At 53.9% G+C, this 21,377-nt stretch overlaps 2 protein-coding genes across 2 annotated transcripts; both read left to right on the top strand.

Moving 5' to 3' along the window:
- Positions 1 to 6,719: 6,719 nt before the first annotated feature.
- LOC120644755 (putative RING-H2 finger protein ATL71) lies at positions 6,720 to 8,795 on the top strand. The gene is made up of 2 exons (XM_039921456.1): positions 6,720 to 7,319; positions 8,109 to 8,795. The coding sequence occupies exons 1-2, from the start codon at positions 7,087 to 7,089 to the stop codon at positions 8,467 to 8,469; spliced, it is 594 nt and encodes a 197-aa protein (XP_039777390.1). The 5' UTR covers positions 6,720 to 7,086; the 3' UTR covers positions 8,470 to 8,795.
- Positions 8,796 to 15,822: 7,027 nt separating this feature from the next.
- On the top strand, positions 15,823 to 19,183 carry LOC120644756. The gene is made up of 3 exons (XM_039921457.1): positions 15,823 to 16,417; positions 16,497 to 16,679; positions 18,682 to 19,183. Exons 1-3 carry the CDS (start codon positions 15,827 to 15,829, stop codon positions 19,000 to 19,002), a joined length of 1,095 nt encoding a protein of 364 aa, XP_039777391.1. The 5' UTR covers positions 15,823 to 15,826; the 3' UTR covers positions 19,003 to 19,183.
- Positions 19,184 to 21,377: the final 2,194 nt, after the last annotated feature.

The following is a 21,377-nucleotide window of genomic DNA, read 5'->3' on the forward strand; positions in this document are numbered from 1 at the left end:
GGGAATGTTGACGCTCCTTAAGTACCCATTTTATTATACAATTAGGAGAGGTTTTGGTAAATTCTTCGGGATGATTCATGTACTAACCCGCCACTTGGCACCCGAACTTGACCGTTTTCGATTTTGTCCTGGATTTTGGAGCATGTTGTGTTTTGGCAGGAAATTGGACATTTTCGGAGATGTTTTGACGCATGGTCACAACTGGGCTAAGATGAGGAATAAGGAGAAAAGGCCGCACGCGAAAGATGGGACCGAAAGGGGCCAGAAAGGGCCCAGGCCGGCCGGCCTGGGGCCCTCTGAGCCGGCCGGCCCAGCCCATTCCGGGGCCCAATGGGCCTCAATTTTCTTCAGCGCGAAGTATGCGTCAACCCTAATATGTGTTTTACCAAAACCGCCGACCAGAACTGCCTATATATATCCCGAAGCCGCCGTCAAAGAGGGGGATCGCGGAGATAGCAGAGAGAGAGAGCATCCAGAGACGAGTTTCAGAGATCCATTCGAGTTAGACACAAGAGAAAGGCGACACCGGAGGCCTCATCGTCCCTCGGCGCCGCTGCAAATTGGAGGACAGCAAGGGATCCATCCCTTGATGGAGATTTCGTCACCATGATCGACTACGCTTCGCTTAGCTTCATGGGGTAAAGTCCTCATTTGTTCATGGGGTTGTAAGGAGATCTTGAGTTGTAATTGCCGAATCCTTTATGAGATTGATCTATCACGATTCTTGTTGATGATGCTTTGATGCCTAATAGTTCGCGACTTGGCCTTGGGTTTGCTTTGCTCTTGCATGGTTTACTTAGATTACATCAATTATCGTGTTCTTGTTGATTCGTTACCAATTATCCTCGTGTAGTGACAGTATGCGGGAGGGAAATGTTTTGATCTTGGAACACACCTTTGGTAGATTAGATTTGTTCTTCGTTGCTTAGCGATTACATCTCTAGTGATCCTAGACCCTATGGACAAATGCTCTTCATATCTTGTGCACACACCTATCATTGCTCACTAGTCTAGATTGGATTAGATTGGTTAGAGTAGATCTATTTCACACTCAATCACTCAATATAGATCTTTTACCAACATCATTAGTGCTTAGTTAAGCATAGTAATACACTTGTTTCGTGGATTGATAAACCTTGGGGGAATACTCTAAGGGAAAAGCTACACGATCCGTGCGCTTGCGGTACGTAAATTGGCGCTCTAAGGAGCGTCAAAAGCAGGAGCGCCCCGCCAGCCAAGCAGAGACGGAGACCCTCGTCCCCGGGCCCCCGGGGGCTGGGGTCGAGGGAGTTGCGGAGGAGTCGGCACAGAGGGCGCCGATGGTGGAGGAAGCCCACGTCTCAGTGCCCGCAAAGGGCCAGGGCGAGGGTGTTGTGGCGGCGATGACGGCGCCGACGGTGACGGCGCAGGCGGCGACGGACAGCGTGATCCCGGGGTGCAGCTGCCGGACAACAGCAAGGAATACGGGGATTCGAGAGACATCGACCCCGCTGCCGCGGCGAGCGCCCCCGACAAGATCGCTGAGTTCACGTCGGCCTGCGCGGAGGTGCTCGACGAGGGGACATCCGAGGGGCCCCATCACGGGGCGATCATCCAGTCCGTGGTCCCCCCGGAGTTTCTCCTCGATGAGCGAGAGGAGGAGGCCGTTTGGCAGGCGCAGTTCGAGGCAGGTTCTCGGATTCAGAACCACCTCGAACGCACCCTAGAGCTCCATCGGATGACAGATTACCAAATCAGCCAGGTAAGCGGCTCCTCCCTAAGAATCGTTCGTATTTTGGCCCTGATTTTATTTGTCTTACCCATGCCTTTCCTCTTGCAGCGGCTGAGGGACATCTCGCGCAAGAAAAGCACTGAGATGACCCGGCTGTACTCCCAAGTGCGCTGGCATTGGCAGCACAACGCCGGCCTGGTGCTCCAGAGTTTCGACGCCAACACGAAGATGACGGATTTGGAGGCGCATCGGCAGGCATTGGAGGAGGAGTTGGCGCGGACCGCCGGTGAGCACGACGTCCAGAGAGCTGCAGCAGAGCAGAAGGCTCAGGAAGCCGAGGCGCAAACCGCCGAGCTACAGCGTACCAGGACGGCGTTCAAGCTGAAGGAAGCCGAACTCTAGCGCAAGGAGGCCGAGCTCCAGCGCGAGAAGGCAACCATCGCCACGCTCACCGGGACCCTCGAGGAGAAGGGCAAGGCCCTCCGGAATACAGAGGCCGCCCTCAAGGAGAAGGAGAACTCCTTGTCTTCCCTCGAGGAGGCCGCCCGAGTCCAGCGGGAAGAGGCGCAGAAGAGCATCGCAGGTGAGTGCTCGAAATTTCGATGTTGTTGGGTTGTAGTTTTTCATAACTCATCCTTGTTTCTTTGATCAGAGCTGAGGCAGCAAGTGGCAGACGAGACTGCGGCAAAGGAGGCGGTCAACACCGCGCTCATGGCGGCGCAGGGGGAGTACGCAGACCTGGAGCGAACCGCTGTGAGCGTGTTCCAGGAGCTCGAGGGGGAGGGCGCCGTCTCTGGTAGCTCGGTAATCAGCCGCCTGCGAGCGCTAGGTGGCCGGATCGCCGAGCATGCCAAGAGCACCTTTCGTCTCAGTGTCCTGCGAGCCCTCGCTGTAGCCTCGACGCATTATATCATGGATCTCCAGAAGGTGTCGTCGGGGTACATCGTTCCCAACGATGCCGATGCGGACGCCGCGTCAGCTATCATGGATGACGCCGACGCAGCTGCCGAGGAGTTCGCCACTGCCTTAGTCGAGAAGCTCGAAGCTGACATCCCCCCGATAGCCGAGTTCGATGCTGTTGTAGATCTACAGAGGGGGGATGATAACCTGTAGGTAAACTGGGCCTCGGAGCCCATGTAATGGATTAGTACTCGTTGTAATCGCACTTTGTATTTATGAATAAAGAAATTTGTTATCGTTAAAATCGACAGTGTGGCCCGTCGAGGCCTTGTGCGTTCGAGCCCGCGTTTTCTTTACTCTGTTTCCGTGTTCTCGTACGCGACTTAGGTAAACTTCTGCGAGGAATTACGCGTTCATAAGCGACATATGCGTGGGGTGGTGAGGGGGGTGCCATATCCCGGAGGCGTAGGCGGCCCCACGACTCGGCCGGCCCCGTACCGTAGTTGCTTATGCCTCGCGTCCGTTTTTCCCAAGTGTACGAGAAGCTTAGAAACGGGACGGAAACTTTTTGAAAAAACGTTGGCGATTTTTGGGGACGTTCGGGGGTTCGCCCCGTAGTAGCCCCCGAGGGAGGCTTGGCTTTGTCGAGGGTAAAGCCAAGCGTACCTCAGTGTTCGTGCGTATCCGAGCCCTCGAGGGTCCGGAAGGTTCCCAAAAATAAACAAGTAAGGTGTACTTCTTTATTATTTCGGGAAATCAAAAATGCGAGTACAAACGATGTACAAATAGCTCAGAACTCTAAGGATAGAAGCAACGTAGCTGCTGTATGTTCCAAGCGTTGGTGAAGACTTCGCCGTTTTCGTTCGCCAGCTTGTACGTGCCGGGTTTGAGCACCTCGGCGATGATGTATGGGCCTTCCCACATTGGTGAGAGCTTGTGGCGGCCCCTGTTGTCTTGTCGAAGCCTCAGCACCAAGTCCCCTTTGTTGAGGTCTCGGTGCCGGACTCTCTGCGCTTGATATCTTCGCAAAGACTGCTGGTAGCGCGCAGAGTGTAGGAGTGCCACGTCTCGAGCCTCATCCACTTGATCCAGCGAGTCTTCGCGAGCTCGCTAGTTCTGCTGCTCTTGGTATGCCTTGAGCCTTGGCGACCCGTACTCCAAGTCCGTTGGGAGTATGGCCTCGGCGCCATAGACGAGGAAGAACGGGGTAAAGCCTGTGGCTCTGCTTGGGGTCGTCCTCAGGCTCCAAATAACCGAGGGTAACTTTGTGAGCCACCTCCGGCCAAACTTGTTCAGCTTGTTGAAGATTCTTGGCTTCAGTCCTTGGAGGATCATGCCATTGGCACGCTCCACTTGCCCATTCGTCTGTGGGTGCGCCACAACCGACCAGTCCACACGTATGTGGAAACCATCGCAGAACGCCAAGAACTTCTTGCCTATGAACTGAGTGCCGTTGTCGGTGATGATCGAGTTCGGGACCCCGAACCTGAAGATGATGTCGGTGAAAAACAGAACGGCTTGCTCGGATTTAATCTTGCCGATGGGTCGAGCCTCGATCCACTTGGAGAATTTGTCGACTGCCACCAGTAAGTGGGTGAAGCCCCCGGGCGCCTTCTACAACGGACTGACAAGGTCCAGTCCCCACACGGCAAACGGCCACGTGATGGGGATGGTCTGCAGAGCATGGGCCGGGAGATGTGTTTTTCGAGCGTAGAACTAGCAACCCTCGCAGGTCCGCACGACGTCGGTGACGTCGGCGACCGCGGTGAGCCAGTAAAAACCTTGTCGAAACGCGTTACCCACGAGGGTGCGCAGCGCGGCGTGGTGGCCGCAGATGCCAGCGTGGATGTCGCGGATCAGCTCCTTGCCCTCGGGGATGGGGATGCATCGCTGCAAGACGCCCGAGGGACTGCGCTTGTATAGCTCGTTGTCGATTAGGACGAAGGACTTGGCCCGCCTAGCGAGGTGCCGCGCCTGAGCGCGGTTCGAGGGTAGGTCCCCTCGAATCATCCAGTCAAGGTACTGGGCGCGCCAATCTTGCGAAGTGGGGGCCTCGTCGGCCGCGACGCTGAGCCGTGACATGGCGACCTCAACCCACATAGTGGAGGTGAGTCGTGCCGCCCGGCGCCGTTCTACGCGCGCTTGTCGCGAGTGCTGGCCCGAGCGCCTGTTGCGCCGGGCTGGTGAAGCCGGAGTGTCCGGGTTGTGTCTGGGCGAGAGGAGCTCCATGAGGTAACTGTTGTCGGTTGCTCTAAACTTGAGACTCCCGAACCAGATCATGTATCCTGCTGGGAGCGGATCCGAGACGCCCATGGGGAATGGGTTGGATCTGCTCGCCATCCCTGGAGATCAAATGGGAACAAAAGAGAAAATGTCACGCAGCGAGCCCCTACCTGGCGCGCCAACTGTCGGTGTCCTGACCCGGAGGTCCGGATCCCAACTAGTAAATGCTGCGTGTTTCCTCGTCCCATATGTTGATGCAAGAGGCAACACAGTAACGCGCGGGTTTATCCTGGTTCCGGCCGCGGGGCCGTACATCCAGCAAAGGGGGTGTGCGAGGGCACTGTATTATCTTGCACCGGTGGTGCCTGTAGTAGGGGGATATAGGTGTGGCGAGAGAGGGAGGGAAGCCCCCAGGTCTCTGCTAGAGGAGAAGCTGACTGAGACGAGTGCCAATATCGAGTGCTGAGCGTTGTGCTCGTGTGAGGATGATTGCGAACGTCCAAGGTGGCGATGGTAGCTAACATCCCCCATAAAGGAAGCCTGCCTCCTCCTTTTATAGTCACAATGAGGGACGGTGTACATGCGCAGGGGAACATGGAAGTCATCGTTTCCCCCGAATCGCGGGGCTGCAGTGGTCGAATACTGTAGGAAGTACACTGTGGGGCATGGCGTCGGGCGTGGCAGTCGTCCTGGATATCGTCTTTGGTCTTGCGGAGATCGCGCCGGTGTCCTGCCAGCCCCAGCAGGCGGCGTGGTCGTCGCTGTGGGGTGTACAGTCCTCCGGATGTGGCGTGGTGGCGTTCCGCGGGCCCTGCAGGTCAGGGTCTTGCGTGCACCTGCGGTAGCGGGGCACGCGGCGGTCCCGGACCCCCTGGACGGAGTGCTGGCGTGTGCACTAAGGAGGTCCGGGAGTCACATGAAGATCCCGGACCCCTCGAGGGGGAGGTCCGGGACTCCAGCTGCAAGTGCTGAGCGTCCCTCCTTGAGGGGCACGTGGCGACGCCGGACCCCTTCCCGAGCAAGAGACGGGCCCGGGGCCATACGTGTGGTGAGGTGGAGTCCGTACAGCCGGAGTTGGTAGAATAGTAACGGGCGCTGTGCCGAGCACGTCTCGTCCCGCGTCGTAGGTCCCACAGTGCTGCCACAGCATCCGGGATGGCGGAGCAGTGACCGGAGTTGGCGGACGGGACTCCGGTCAGAGCCACTGTGGGGAATGGCGGCCTGACGCCGTCTGTCCTGGGCGCTGTGGAGGAGTGGTTGGCACTTAATGCCTCCGTACGACGGGCGGGTGAGCGGAAGGGCCGTTTGTCCTTTACGCCGAGGGGTGGCCTCGAGCAAGGCGGAGTTGAGTTGCCTGGTCGAGGGTAGGTTCGCTACCCTCGAGCGAGGCGGAGATGTTTTGCCCGCTCGAGGGTAGGTTCGCTACCCTCGAGCGAGGCGGAGATGTGGGGCGCAGTCGAGGGTCTCGATGGGAGCCCTCGAGCGAGGCGGAGATCTCCCCGCGGGTCCGAGAGGGGTGTGAATGGGCCGCACGCTGAGCTTCTTTGAGTCCTTTCCTTTCTTCCGGATTGGAAGGAGGCCGTGGGCCTTCGTGGGCCCAGTTGCCTAACATGTGTTTGTATTTTTTAGGGTGATCTTAGCACCCCGATTACGGTGTCCCTAATCGTGGTACCCGACACATACCCTCCAATATTGACATCCAAACGAAGCCTTAATCAATTCAAAATTTAGTAAGTTGGCAATGGCAAAGGTAACCCAAATGTTGCATAGGCATTCATAGTGAGAAAATATTTATATGGCGGGGCGGCGTGGTCCGGCTTGAACCCTCGGAGGGTGGTCCCGTAATTTCGCCACGGTAGCATATATCCCCTCCTGGGCGGACTTGGAAACCGACCGCGGCCGGCGTCTTCCTCGCAGTTTCCTCCCGCGCCCGCGGTCCACCACGCCACGTCGTCGCCTTCCTCCCTCCGCACCACGACCACTTCCTCCAGCCGCGTTTCACTGCCGCTATATAAAACCGAACCAAGATCATCACCAAGAAGTTTCCCTGTTACTACCACACTGTCCACGGCCGAGGGGCGCACCGCCTGATTGGTTAATCACCCAGCTCTGGACCACCGACCTAGAGGAGCAGCAGCCAGGAGGAGGGAGGAGCAGCCACTGAGCCACCAGCGCCGAGGGTGCCACCGGTCCCACCGCGGCCGACCGCCGGGAAGGAGGAGGAGGAGGAGCTTGGGAGTTGGGACGGAAGGATGCTTCCGGGCGTGGAGCTCGCGCGGCGGCGGCGCGTGTGCTACCGCGGCGACGCCGCGTCGTCGTCGTCCGCGTGGGAGCACCACTACCACCTCCTCCACGCGAGCGCCCACCGCGCGGGGGCCGCAGCCGTGGCGGGGCCCGCGCTGGCGGCGCGCGCCCGGCTCGAGGAGAAGCTGCGCGGCGCCGCGCTGCCGCTACCGCTGCCGCCGCCGGCGGCGTCGCCGTCCAGGTCAGTCGCCGCCTCTGCCTCCCCGCCCGCCCGCCCTCTGCTGCAGGGAAGGAAAAAAAAACATCCTGTTCGTTCGTAGCAAAGCTTGCCGTAGTACCTGCTGACAGCGACATCGCACGCGGTTTCACTGAATTGTTTCAGTTAGTTAAGCTTTTAAAAAAAAAGATAATGGGGTAGTTAGTTAAGATCGAGGTTATCGCTGGAAGCAGAGATCTCATTTGATCGTAACAGCAAAAAGCCAAGCCGGTTTACGAGCTCCATTTGCGTTGCTGTCTGAACTCCGAACTGTGTGATCAGATCAGATCAGATCAGATCAGTAGCAGAAGGTAGGCCTAACAGCACCCAGCACCACCTATCACAGGTTTTTTTTTTAGTTTGCCTACCGACTACCGTTCTAGAGGAATCGTCATCTAGGTCCTGATGAATTATTGTGATGTCGCCACTGGCCTGGTCGAGGACCGAATCTCGCATGTGTAAGCACGTGACGCGCGAACACCTTCCTTGCTCAGTTCTGTTTCGATCGAGTATGTAAACCTTTGAGTGGATCACACTGGAGAGAGGCTTCAATGAAAGTCTGAAACCGAACTGCCTGTCTGCTTCCGAATTGTTCCAGCGTCCAGTCATCAAGCGTGCTCTGTTTTCTTGCAGCACTTCTGTTCTGGCACGATGCGTGATCTTGGGCAACAAAAATGCCAGAATGGCCAAACCGCATGATATTCCGCTGCTTTTCAGTGGCTGATGATGTTTCTGCTCACAGTTTTCTGCCGCCGATCCTTCCCTCCAACGCAGGTGGAGCCGGAGCCGGCGGCTGATGGGAGAGCGGGAAGGGGGGCGAGGGGCCTCCGGCGCCGGGCGTCGGAGCCACCAGGAGCATCAGCAGCAGCAGGCCGAGCTCCGGGCGCCGCCGCTGCCGCCGCCGGCCCCGGGAGCCTCGGCGGCGCCGTCGGGCGGCGCGCGGCGGCGCGCGGAGCTGACGAGGACGCTGTCGATGGTGGACGTGTGCGCGGTGTGCCTGGAGGAGGTCCGGGAGCGGGCGACGCGGCTGCCCTGCTCGCACAAGTACCACTCCGAGTGCGTGCTCCCATGGCTCGCCATCCACCCGGATTGCCCCTGCTGCCGGGCGCTCGTGCCCGCCGCCCTCGCCGCCTAGCGCGCGTGGCACCCGCCGCCGCGGCTGCTGACGTGGAGACCTGTCCTGCTCTGCTCCTCCGGTGACGTGGCAGTCCGGCACCACTGCAGGCGGCGATAGCTGTATACTAGCTCTTTCAGGTTTTTTTTTTTGGTTGGCTTGTTTTATGTTTAGACTGCAACCAAAAGTTTGCAAATAGTGAAAAGTGTAGATGCAGGGTAGTTCCATTCCGTGCCAGTTACAGGAGCTGTGATGTGCGTTCGAATTTCTCGAAATTTGAAGTTTGACACGTCAGCTAGGAGAAACACACGAGGAATTGTCAAAGAAATTAGTGGCTACATTTGACACTGAGGTTTCGTTAGTGGTAGGAACAAAATTTCCTAGTTGCCGAACTTTGAACTCGGCGATGAAATTTTTTTGGAGTTCGTTCGTTCGGGTGCTTGTTGGCACGATTACACCCCAACTTGTGCTTTGGGCTGACTAGAATTAGATTTTTCTGGCCCACGAACAGCGAGCCCAACCCGCTGCCGCTCGACAAATTCGTTGACGTGACAAGAGCACAGAGAGCAACAAACAGTACACGAGTAAGGGGCTCATGATGAGGTGTACGGCGAATACGAAACGAATTGTCGTCGGATACGAAACTTGGATCCAAATCCAAGACAGATTTGCTGACTGCACAATTTGTGAAAAAGGGAAACACGCGGGGGGGAGGCAGGGGAAAGAGGTCTGGCATGCTATGATCATGGGGAACGTTGTGGCGAAAATCTTTCTTTTTAAAAGAAAACAGTGGCGAAAATCTTTCATCCATGGTAGAGGTGATGGATGCACTGAATGTGCTGCCGTGGTTTTGCCTGAACCAGCAGCAATGTTCATACATGCCAGTGTACCGCCTTGACAGTTGACACCTTGCGTAGTCCAATGGTTTTCTTTTTTAAAAAAAAAACCAACAGGGATACCAATCTAAGAGCTCTGCTCAGCATATGCTCTTGGTAACTCCCGTTCGTTGGATCGGACCACCAAAACTTGTCCTTTCGACGTTGCTCTAGTGAACTATCTCTCTCTCTCTCTCTGAATGTTCTGATTGGAAACATGACCGGCTTCCTTATGTCATTGCAAGAATGTTATGATAACGATCATAAAAAAAAAGAATGTTATGATATATAACATTCGTAAGCATACTGTTAGGTTTCAAAAATAAACACTGTGCTAATTTTGATATGCATGGATACTGAGAAGGTATGGTCGATAAGGGTGTAAAAAGGTGACTCTTAGATGCACCTCCAACTATCTTTAGTTTAAAATTTTATACTACTTTTTTAAAATAGAATCACTTTGGAAAAATAGTATAAAATTTTGAACTAGAGAGGGTTAGATGTGCACCTAGAGGACACCAATTTGCACCCCTAACGGTTGAGATAAATCCTAGTACCTCTTGAGTACTGGGTTTGTTTGTATCAAATCCTTGTGCATTTTTTTTATATGAACAATGCAACAAATTCTGAATTTCTAATAGAACTTAGAGCTATCCAATTTCAAAGTCCTTTTCACTTGGATTTTGTGACTTCACGTGAGGAACAGATAGACATTGCTCAGCTCGTAAGCATGCTTAGTGTCACTAACACTCCAACGAACAGCACCTAGTTAAGCCCGCATGCACTAAGCCAAATACCAAATCCAGCGGCTCTTCTCCCCCAGGGCCAAATCCATGCCCGTCACCTGCCTCGCGCGCCGCCGCCGCATGCACTGCCGCGGCGGCGACACCGCGGCGCCGGCTGCGCTGGAGCTTGACCAGGGGCAGCATGATCCGGGTGACCACCGCCACCGCTGGTGGGACGAGCGGGCCGAGCTGCCGGAGCACGTCGGCATGCCCGGGTGCGAACCCGCCGAGCTGCCACGCGCGCCCCCGCCGCATGCTTCCATGAGGCAAGGGTGGCGGCGGGTCCCGCGGGACGGAGGGCCGCCGGCGCCGCTGGGATTGTTGTAATTATGGGACTGGTACATTTATTTTAATTAATGTAATAAAAGAATTTAAAGCCCACTATTAAATACTAGAGAATCAATTGCTTAATTCCGTACCGGGATTTGAGAAGGATCTCAACCGACTTAAAGGGTGGACCTCATGTACACCACTTGTGAAGCTGGTAAGAGGAGGTCGGTGAACCACACGCGCGCGCACTCGCTAGCCGCGTCTCGCCGAGGGCGTGGCGAGGCCGGACGTGACGTGCAGGTGCACACAGAATAAAATTTTTGCGGTTAATGAGATTCCTGTGACTCAATTGCACTAGTAATTGCTGCTCATCAAAGCCCATTATGACGTTCAGATTCATTGAATTTGAGGCACCTCCGCGCCTACATAAACCAAGCCCTCCTCCACTCATCCTCGTGGCGAGGCCGGACGTGACGTGCAGCTGCACACAGAATAAAACTTTTGCGGTTAATGAGATTCCTATGACTCAATTGCACCAGTAATTGCTGCTCATCAAAGCCCATTATGACGTCCAGGTTCGTTGAATTTGAGGCACCTCCGCGCCTACATAAATCAAGCTCTCCTCCACTCATCCTCACAACACAAGCACTCTTGCTCACAACACAAGCACTCTTGCTTCAGGTACTACTACTTAGGAGACATCTCCCTTCTCCCTCTGCTGCTTTCTGCATTCCCATCGCTAGCGCTGCGCGCACAGCTCTAGCGAGAGCAGGCCTCCGGAACCTCTGCTCGCTGAAGGTCCTGCACGGGACGCGGGCAATCGGGTTTTTGGGGAGCGTCTTGACGCGACTGCTCGCTCCCTGAACGACTACTTCGTCTACATCCCGGCGTGAACGAACGACTACTTCGTCTACTTCCTGGTGACCGTTCATGGGACTGCACTGCGAACCTCTTACTGCATCGACATCCTTCGGCTACTTTAGGTAAGGCCAGTCGAATAGAATGTCTATTCCAGCTGGTAACGGCGCAACCGGTGCCTCCGGCACAGGTTCCGCCTTGGGGTACACTCTAAACCTATTCTGGTTTAACATTTTATTCATGCTTATTAGTGAGAATAACATGAACACAAGCACATTCTTTGTTCACACATTATCACTCTTTTATGCCATAAAATTGCTAGTAATATTTGGAATTAAAATATACCAAAAATTGTCTAGTTGTCTAACAATCCAAAAACCTGATCTTGTTAATAGGCTTTCAGTATCTAACTTTGTTGCAACAATCAAACCACCACTTTTTGATGGTTCAAATTACAAACGTTGACAAGAGCGGCTTATACTATAGTTGACAGTGCTGAGAGTGATGCATGTAAAAGAGGGTAATCCTAAACAGTTCACTCCAGAGGAAGGGAGTGCGTTCGATGAGGCTGATACCCTCTTTCGAGGCTGCGTCATTAGTGTTCTCGCTGAAAACCTGGTAGACTCTTATGTCCTACTGCCAACTGGCAAAGAATTGTGGGATGCTCTTGAGACTCAATATGGAGTGTTTGATGCCGGCAGTGAGTTGTATGCGATGGAGCAGTTCCATGACTATAGCATGGTCGAAGACCGTTCTGTAGTGGAATAGGCTCATGAAATACATACTCTGGCAAAAGATCTCAAAAATTGCAGCAAAGAGTCCCCATGTGTGTTACCCGATAAGTTTGTGGCCGAAGGTATTATCTCTAAGCTGCCACCTTTTTGGAGGGACTTTGCTATTTCTTTAAAACACAAGAGACAAGAATTTATCATAGATGGACTCATTAGGACTCTTGATGTTGAGGAGAAGACGAAAGCAAAGGACATACGCGGGTGCCGTGGCTGGCCTGCTCGCACAAGTACCACTCCGAGTGCGTGCTCCCCTGGCTCGCCACCCACCCGGACCGCTCCTGCTGCCGGGCGCTCGTGCCCGCCGCCGCCGCCGCCCTCGCCGCCTAGCGCGCGCTGCCGCCGCCGCCGCTGCTGCTGTCGTGGCGACCTGTCCTGCTCTGCTCCTCCGGTGACGTGGCAGTCCGGCACCGCTGCAGGCGGCGATAGCTGTATACTAGCTCTTTCAGGTTTTTTTTTTGGTTGGCTTGTTTATGTTTAGACTGCAACCGAAACTTTGCAAATAGTGAAAAGTGTTTATGCAGGGTAGTTCCATTCCGTGCCAGTTACATGAGCTGTGATGTGCGTTCGAGTTTCTCGAAATTTGAAGTTTGACACGTCAGCTAGGAGAAACACACGATGAATTGTCAAAGAAATTAGTGGCTGCATTCCTTATTTGAAACTGAGGTTTCGTTAGTGGAATGGGACAAAATTTCCTATTTTCCGAACTTTGAACTCGGCGACGAAATTTTTTGGAGTTCGTACGTTCAGGTGCTTTTTTTTAGGGCATCGTTCGGGTGCATGTTGGCACGAGGACACCCAACTTGTGCTTTGGGCTGACTAGAATTAGATTTTTCTGGACCACGAAGAGCAAGCCCAACCAGCTGCCGTTAGACAAATTCGTTGACATAACAAGAGCAGAGAGCAACAAACAGTACACGAGTCAGGGGCTCGTGTTGAGGTGTACGGCAAATACGAAACGAATTGTCGTCGGATGCGAAACTTGGACCCAAATCCATGACAGATTTGCTGACTGAACAATTCGTGAAAAAGGGAAACCCACGGAAAAAAAGAAGAAGGAGAGAGGTCCGGCATGCTATGATCCCTATGGAACTTGTGGCGAAAATCTTTCATCCATGGTAGAGGTGATGGATGCACTGAATGTGCTGCCGTGGTTTTGCCTGAACCAGCAGCAATGTTCATACATGCCAGTGTGCCGCCTTGACACCTTGCGTCGTCCAATGGTTTTCTTATAAAAAAAACAAGGATACCAATCTAGGAGCTGCCCGTTCGTTCAAAAAAAAAAATCTAGGAGCTGCTCAGCATATGCTCTTGGTAACTCCCGTTCGTTGGATCGGACCACCAAAACTTGTCCTTTGGACGTTGCTCTACTGAAATCTCTCTCTCTCTCTCTCTCTCTCTCTCTCTCTCTCTCTCTCTCTCTCTCTCTCTCTGAATGTTCTGATTGGAAACATGACCGGCTTCCTTATGTCACTGCAAGAATGTTATGATAATATTCGTAAGCATACTGTTAGGTTTCATAAATAAACATTGTGCTAATTTTTTTGTTTTTTTAAAACATTGTGCTAATTTTGATATGCATGGATACTGATAAGGTACGGTCGACCTAACTCCTAATAAGTACCTCTTGCATAGTAATGGGTTTGTTTGTATCAGATCCTTGTGCATTTTTTTGATATCAACAATGCAACAAATTCTAAATTCCTACTAATAGAACTTAGAGCTATCCAATTTGAAAGTCCTTTTCACTTGGATTTTGGGTCTTTGCGTGAGGAACGGATAGACATGAGTGCAGCTCAGATCGTAAAGCATGCTTAGTACCACTAACACTCTAACTAACAAGCACCTAGTTAAGCCCGCACGCACTAAGCCAAATACCAAATCCAGCCTCCTCTCCCCGAGGGCCAAAATCCATGCCGATGCTGGCTGCCGTCACCTGCATCGCGCGCCGCCGCCGCATGCACTGCCGCGGCAGCGCCACCGCGGCGGCGCTGGAGCTTGACCAGGGGCAGCATGGCCCGGGTGACCACCGCCACCGCTGGCGGGACGAGCGGGCCGAGCCGCCGGCGCACGTCGGCATGCCCGGCCGCGAACCTGCCGAGCTGCCACGCGCGCCCCTGCCGCATGCTTCCAGGAGGCAAGGGCGGCGGCGGGTCCCGCGGGACGGAGGGCCGCCGGGGCCGCTGGGATCCCGGCGCCCGCGTCAGACGGTGACGGCGGCGGGCGCCGAGCTAGCGCCGACCCAGGAGGAGACCCGCAGCCAGCCTGGACCGGGCTCATCGTCAGCCGCCGTGGCTTGGAAGAAGAAGGCGCCGGACGCTGCTGGCCGCGTCGCGCGGCGCGCCGGGGAGGGGACCGCGAGCGCGCCGGCGCCGGAGGCGGCGCCGTCGCCCGTGCTCTGCGCGGTCTGCCTCGAGGAGGTGCGGGGGCGGGGCGAGGCGGCGGAGGCGGAGGCGGAGGCGGCGACGACGACGACGCTGCCGTGCTCCCACTCGTACCACCCCGGCTGCGTGCTGCCGTGGCTCGCCGCGCGCGGTGCCTGCCCGTGCTGCAGGGCCGCCGTGCCGTCGCCGGAGAACTGACCCGAGATCGATGGGGTCATGGGGCATGTACATAGAAGCTTCTGAATTACTGGCATGCAGGTAAATTACTGAATTAGCGTCCTGGTTTCAGTATCTGGGAAACCATGGCTTGAAGATTGGACTCGAAAGTTCGTTTGTAAACTGATTTTCCCTTCCAAGTTTTTCTTCTTTTTCCAGGCAATATTAGTCCTCATCTCCGTGGAAAAGAAAGATGTGGCTCCGATTCATAGAAGTCGGCTGCAATTAAATAGAAGTGTAGGAACTTTATCGGTAAGGAAAAAAACCAGAGGTTGCAGATAAACGCGTTTATCGGATTTCTCAGAAATTTATCAGATTTATCATTTTTTTGGACAAAATTCAGAGAAAGAATCCCTCAAACTGTACACAAAATAATTTAAATTATCTCCAAACAATCTAACAAGAAAAATAAATATCACAATGTATAGAAATGAGAAGATATATGGTCTACGAGATAAGAGGTGAGTACATATTCAAAATTACGGAGAATTTTTATTAGACCGGTCACAACCGATAAACATAATTATCAGGTTTTTTTGGAATTTTTTCGTTGAGCCTCTAGGCTACTAGCTTCCATGCCATATCGAGTTAAATGCACCAATCAATTCAATCTAAAAATTTAATTTAATGAAAAAGAAACCCTAGTACTTCAAATTTTAAGCTATGATGAAGATTATTATTCTACAGAACGAGACCCAACAAAGCACGAAGCGATCCGCCTCCAAACCCTTCCCAAATCCAAACGCTCTCCACGATCCATTCGACTCCTAGGACTGCCGCTCATGGATCAAGACCGTCCCCGCCGCCGCCGCCGCCGCCGCAGGCGGCGCCGCCGGCGCTCCGGCGAGGACCGCATCAGCGGCCTCCCTGACGAGCTGCTGCACAGCATCCTCCTCCGCCTCGGCTCCGTCCGCGCCGCGGCGCGCACCGGCGCGCTCTCCCGCCGCTGGCGCCGCGTCTGGACCCACCTGCCCGAGCTCGTCTTCGACAGCGGCAGCCTCGACGCGCCCCCGCCGGCGCCGGCGGCCTCGTTCGCGCGCGCCGTCGACCGCACCCTCGCCGCCTACGCCGCCGACAGCGACGCGACCCTGGAGGGCCTCGTCATCGTCGTGCCCGCCGCCGCCGGTTACGTCCCTGCCAGGCGCGTCGCGCGGTGGCTGCGCTTCGCCGCCGGCCGCGTGGCGGGCGAGCTCGTCCTCTTCATGCCGCGTCCGCTGGGGATGCATCCGGACGAGTTGGAGGTCCTCCTCCACGGGGCGTCGCTCGAGCTCCCCGCGTGCGAGCGAGCGAAGGCGATCGCGCTCCGCCTCAAGCTCGTCTGGCGCCTCCGGCTCGGGCCGGCCGGCTCCTTCGCGGCGCTGACCTCCCTGACGATCCTCTTCGCCCTCATGGACGGCGGCGAGGTCACCGCCCTCGTGTCCACGCGATGCCCGCGCCTGAGGAACCTGAGGCTCTGCCTCGAGCTCGTCGGCGATCATGGCATCTCCATTCGCTCCGGCTCGCTGCGCTCGCTGAGCATCTGCGTCGCGAGAAAATGGCGGCTGGAGGTCGCCGCCCCAAGGCTGGAATACCTGTACGTAGGCGGGGCCATTGACGAGGCTCGCGTCTCCGCCCCCAAGCTTGCAGGGTTGGTCTGGTCGTGCCCCAACTACGACCCTCACCGCCACCAGTTCGAAGACGCCGGCCGCCGCCGCCTCCAGCTGATGGACATCGGTTTGGCTTCTGCAGCGGGGTTGCTGATGCAGCAATTCGATGGAGCTGATCAGTTAAGACTGCGAGTCAGTATTCCACTGGTGCGTTGGTGTCATCAGAATTTCCTCAAGAGAAATTGCTTCCTTTTTTTCTGATAATAATCCGCTCTGCTCATGACAGGGGGTAGCATACAAAAGCTTCTTGAATGAAACAAGCAAGCTGCCCAAGTGTCAGACGTTGAACATTACCTTACCGACGAATTCTTGCCATGGTTTGGCACCAGTCATGTTGCATCTCCTGAGGAGTTGTAGCAGCACAAAGAAGGTTTCCGTACAATTGCTTGGTTTAACTGACTACCCAACGGTAATTTCTACGCACTCTCGTTCCGAGGTCTTTTACAGTGCACAATACTACCATGATAACTGTCGTTCACTCGTTTGACCTTTTACTTGTTTGAGAACGGAGTGTTTCAGAAACTGCTTTTTCTTGGCAGCTGAAGTTATGAATATGTTTGTTCAGTGTATTAAAAAACCAAGGTAGAGATCATGTCAGAACAAAGCAAACTTTTTTGGGTACTTGGGTAGCTGTTTACGTTCGTTTTACTAGTGTAGGAAGGTAGGATGCGTATAATGCGGTCGATTGTATTGCAATGAGCCCCTTGAGCGGTATATATAGGAGTACAAAGTTTGGAGAGCAAGTCATCTCCCCTAGAGATAAGGAAGGCTATCACGGGATTACATCAATCATAAACTACCATATCTGGAGTTGCCTAATATACTCTAACATCCCCCCGCAGTCGTAGCGGTAGCAACACGAACGGTCAGACTGGAGATCAATGGAGACGTATCCCCCCTGCAGTCGGAATGCCGGTGCGAAAGCTTTGACTGGAGACTCATGCAGATGATAGCCCTTTAGTGCCGTAGTAGCCGAAGTCGAGGTGGACGTGGTCGAAGCCGTGGAGGGGGCGCTGGTCGAAGCGTCGTCGAGGTGCTCGAGTACGCAAACTCAGCAGCTTCTTGCCGAAGACAGCAGCAGGACGGTGCGGCGGATGACGAAGGTAGACGGCGCGGTTTGCGACTTAGGTCACGCTCAGGATTAGGAGTGGCGACGACATCTTCCTTCAGGAACATCGGCGGCGATGTCCGCGCGAGAACGACTGGAGGCGCGGAGGTGGATCGGGCGCCTGCTTGACGAAGACCGGCGGCGAGTGGCGCCACCGCCTGAAAAGGCGACGACACCGGTATGGTGGCTTGATCACGAACGTCGTTGCTGCAGCCTGGAGGGCGCAACAATAACCTCGTCCTTTGGGAGGGTCGACGATGGATCGAAGACGAACGGCAGGGCGACGCAAACCCGATAACGAAGGAAAAACCTAAGAAAAACACATAGCAGAAGCAGGGTGACCTCCGGGTACAATCTCGGGTGCCGTAGCGAATTCCTCTCTCCTCCTTGTCTCTTCCTCGCGTGGTCAACACGGGACAGAGAAAACAGAGGAGATTGGAAAACCCGAGCGGCTCTCCTCCGATCGTCAAGCCAAGATCCGCCCCCGCAGCCGCGTCTTCTCGAGAAGCAGAGGCGGCGCTGGGGGAGGAAGGGCGGCGGCCGATGGCGCAGGGGAGGTAGCCGACGAGGGAAGAGCGGTGGGGCGGAGCCCACGACGCGACCGCCCGACAGCGACGTCGACCGGCCCTCCAGCCGCGCACGCGCGCGGTGCGCAGGCCGTGCGGCGGCACTGGGAGGGGCTCCTCCCCTCGGCAGCCGCACGCGCGCGCTGTCGTGTGGTGGCGGCGGCGCTGGGAGGGGGGCTCTCTAACTTGGTACCAGAGCCGAGGTCCTGGGTTCGATCCCTCCCGGCCACGCAATTTCCGCTGCGCATATTCCACCCTGAACAGCGTCCGCTGAGCTAACGGCACCAACGCGGCCACGGCGACGGTAGAGGTCAGCCCTCCTGCTGCTTGTGGACGACGACGGTGGCGCGGATCAGAGGGATCCGCGATGCATCCTATGAGGGAGCTGCCCCCGGCGGAGATCAATCTCGATCTCCCCGGGGGCGCGCGGGTGCAGCGGAAGCGGCGGCGCGGCTAGGGTTAGGATCTCGTAACCTAGGCGTCTGATGCCATGTAGGAAGGTAGGATGCGTATAATGCGGTCGATTGTATTGCAATGAGCCCCTTGGGCGGTATATATAGGAGTACAAGGCTTGGAGGGCAAGGCACCTCCTTAGAGATAAGGAAGGCTATCACGGGATTACATCAATCCTAAATTACCATATCTGGAGTTGCCTAATATACTCTAACAACTAGACCTAGCTGAGTTTTTTCACAAATTCTCCACTAGTTTTATTGTCGTTAAATTCTTATTTTCAGTGGCTTCGTTGCCGGTCAAATTGCCCTTGTCGCTTGGAGGAGAGTCGCAGGATTGATGGCATTGATCTCAATTCACTTGAAGAGGTGGAAATCACGTCCTATAGAGGTTCTCAAGAAGAATTGTTGGAATTTGTGGAGCATCTATGTAGATGCAATGCACCGATCCTCAAAAAGCTGGTCTTCAGCCATACAAAGTTCTCTGCTCCTTCACAAACCAAGGCTCTATTTGAAAAGATCCGTAGCATGTGCTATCCAAAAATTGATGTCGAATTCTATGACTTCATGGATGGGGCATGGGTGTGTTTCTACGGTTTCGACTGATTACCCATGGCTCATAAAAGTAAGAAAATATAATGTAATATGGTCGATTTTGCACTCTTCCACCTATTTGGAAGAGCAGAATTTAATTGTTCCAAGATTTTTCAGGATATAGTTTGTCGGTGGTGACAGGTTTGTCAAAAATTTTGGTCATTTTGAATTTATTCCCACCCCCTTCCTCCTAGCCCGTATGTCTTCTCAATTATATACATTGTCATATCTTATTTTAGATGTTAGGTTGTTTGGAGATAATCTAGTCTATTGTGTTAGTTTGAGAAATCTTTTTTTCTCTCTAAATTTTGTTCGAAAGAAAAACGGTAAACCTAATAAATTTATGAGAAATCTGATAAACATGTTTATTGGTGATCTCCAGTCTTAACCCTGATCCCACACCAGGAAAACCCTAATCTATGGACATTGGTACTGCTTTTGCCTCACGAATAAGGTATGAGACACCACATTCGGGTGCCACATCATAGGATGGGGTCTTCACGCGCATCACTTCCCATGCCAAGTACCACGTGCTCCTCCTCCGCTCCCCTACCGCTCCATCTCCTTTTCCTCGGCAACACTCTACTTGGCTTCTCCGATCAGCGGCCCACTCTCCCTCAAAACCTAGAATTAGATGGCCGACTCCTCCTCCGCTCCCCTACCTCTCTCACCTGGTGAATTGGCAGGAGGTGTGATCTTCATAGATTGGTGATGAAGGGCTTCAATTCTGACGGTGCACATTGCCTCTCCCCTTCGCCCTTGCTGCTCGACCATGGCTTCTCACCTGGTGCTCCTACTCCAGGTGCGTACAAATCCGCACCTAGCATGAGCTCGGGGGACCACAGCTACGACCAGCTCTAGACCCTGAGGAAGAGGGTGGTGGAGCTTAAGGAAGAAGCCGCATTGTTGTCATCCTCAGAGCCACATAGATCTAAATTATGGTGTGCTCAAGTGATGGTGAGGAAGAGGGGAGGTGGAAGAAGCAAGCGATGCAGGCGTCGTTTGAGGGCTCATTCAGTTCAGCCCGGGATGGCCCGATCTAGGTCCAATCCTACCAGGATCACTTTGGCCGAAACTAGGTAGGAGTTAGATGTGCTGTTCGTTTTGGACTGGATCGGAAAAGAAACTGGCCCAGATTGGCCTCCCACCCCCTTCCACGGCTTGCATTCGATCACTACCTCGTGCCCTCCGGATCGCATCCAGCTGGCGGCACTGCTTGACCTAGCGATGGGCGATGGCGTGAGGTGACAGCACAACGGCGCGGCACAACACTGACAGTGAACGTCTCCAATCCAACGTCCATCCTCTCTGCCACCTTCTCACCAGTAAGCGCCACCCTCTCTTCCTCCCCCTTTCTGCTCGTCGTGTTTCTTGTTCTCAGTGCGACTGGCTCGACCGGGCTCCAGCACATCGAGCCGTGAGCTCGAGTGGATCCAGAGCAGCGAGCTTGAGCGGATCCGAAGCGGCGAGGCGAGCGCAGTATTGCTCTGTTCATTGTTGTCTGTATGTGCATTGCTTACAATTAAGTACAGCTATGTTTTCTCCCCAATTTTCTTTCCTCTCCGGCCGAACACTGCTTTGGAACAACCTGGTTTTGATCCTGGATTGGAATTATTTATCACCTGGTTTGTCATCCTCCAGCATCAAAAAATAGCTCTGGAACCAACCCTGTGCTGCCGAACAAGGCCTCAATGGTTTATACTAAGTTACTACCCAGTGGATCGGATTAGAAAAACTTCTACGAGCGCCCATAAACTGATGATGCTGACGTGGGCGTGGTAAATTAAGGAATCACTAGGTTTATGCTCGTGCGTTGTTACGGGAGCTGAATTTTTTTTAACACAGTAAGTATAATTAAAATATTCGTTGAGAGTCAAAGAGGTCTAATATTTTTACCAAAATTTGAATTAGGTGGACAACAAATAAATCACAAACAATCCATATGTTTCAAAGAATCACTTTCCAGTGACCAAAAATTTTAAAAAGACAATCCAATCGAGCAATATAATCAAGAACCACTCATTTGACGTCAATGATGAATACAAGTCTATTATTTTTCATCCTTTTTTCTATTACATTGAAAAAGAAATTGAGAGAAGCTGAAGAGCCTAAAAGCGTAGCTATCAAACAAAAGGAAGCCTACATTAGCAAAAGCCAATTTTTGAACATACGGTACAAAAGTACAAAACTAAGCAATCGAATATCTGGTGGGACATCTGTGCAGGCGTTGGAAAAATTAGGCTTCACGAAGTTTACATACATCTGAATCTGAATAAGGATGGTCCTCGGTGAAAGTCTCTCTAATAAAACGAAAGTTTTAATGGGGATGACCCTCGTACCTACAGAAAAAAAGTAGTGGAAACATGAGTCTACTTAAACACAAACCT

The sequence above is a fragment of the Panicum virgatum genome, chromosome 8K, assembly GCF_016808335.1.
Source record: "Panicum virgatum strain AP13 chromosome 8K, P.virgatum_v5, whole genome shotgun sequence".
NCBI classification, from domain to species: Eukaryota; Viridiplantae; Streptophyta; class Magnoliopsida; order Poales; family Poaceae; genus Panicum; species Panicum virgatum.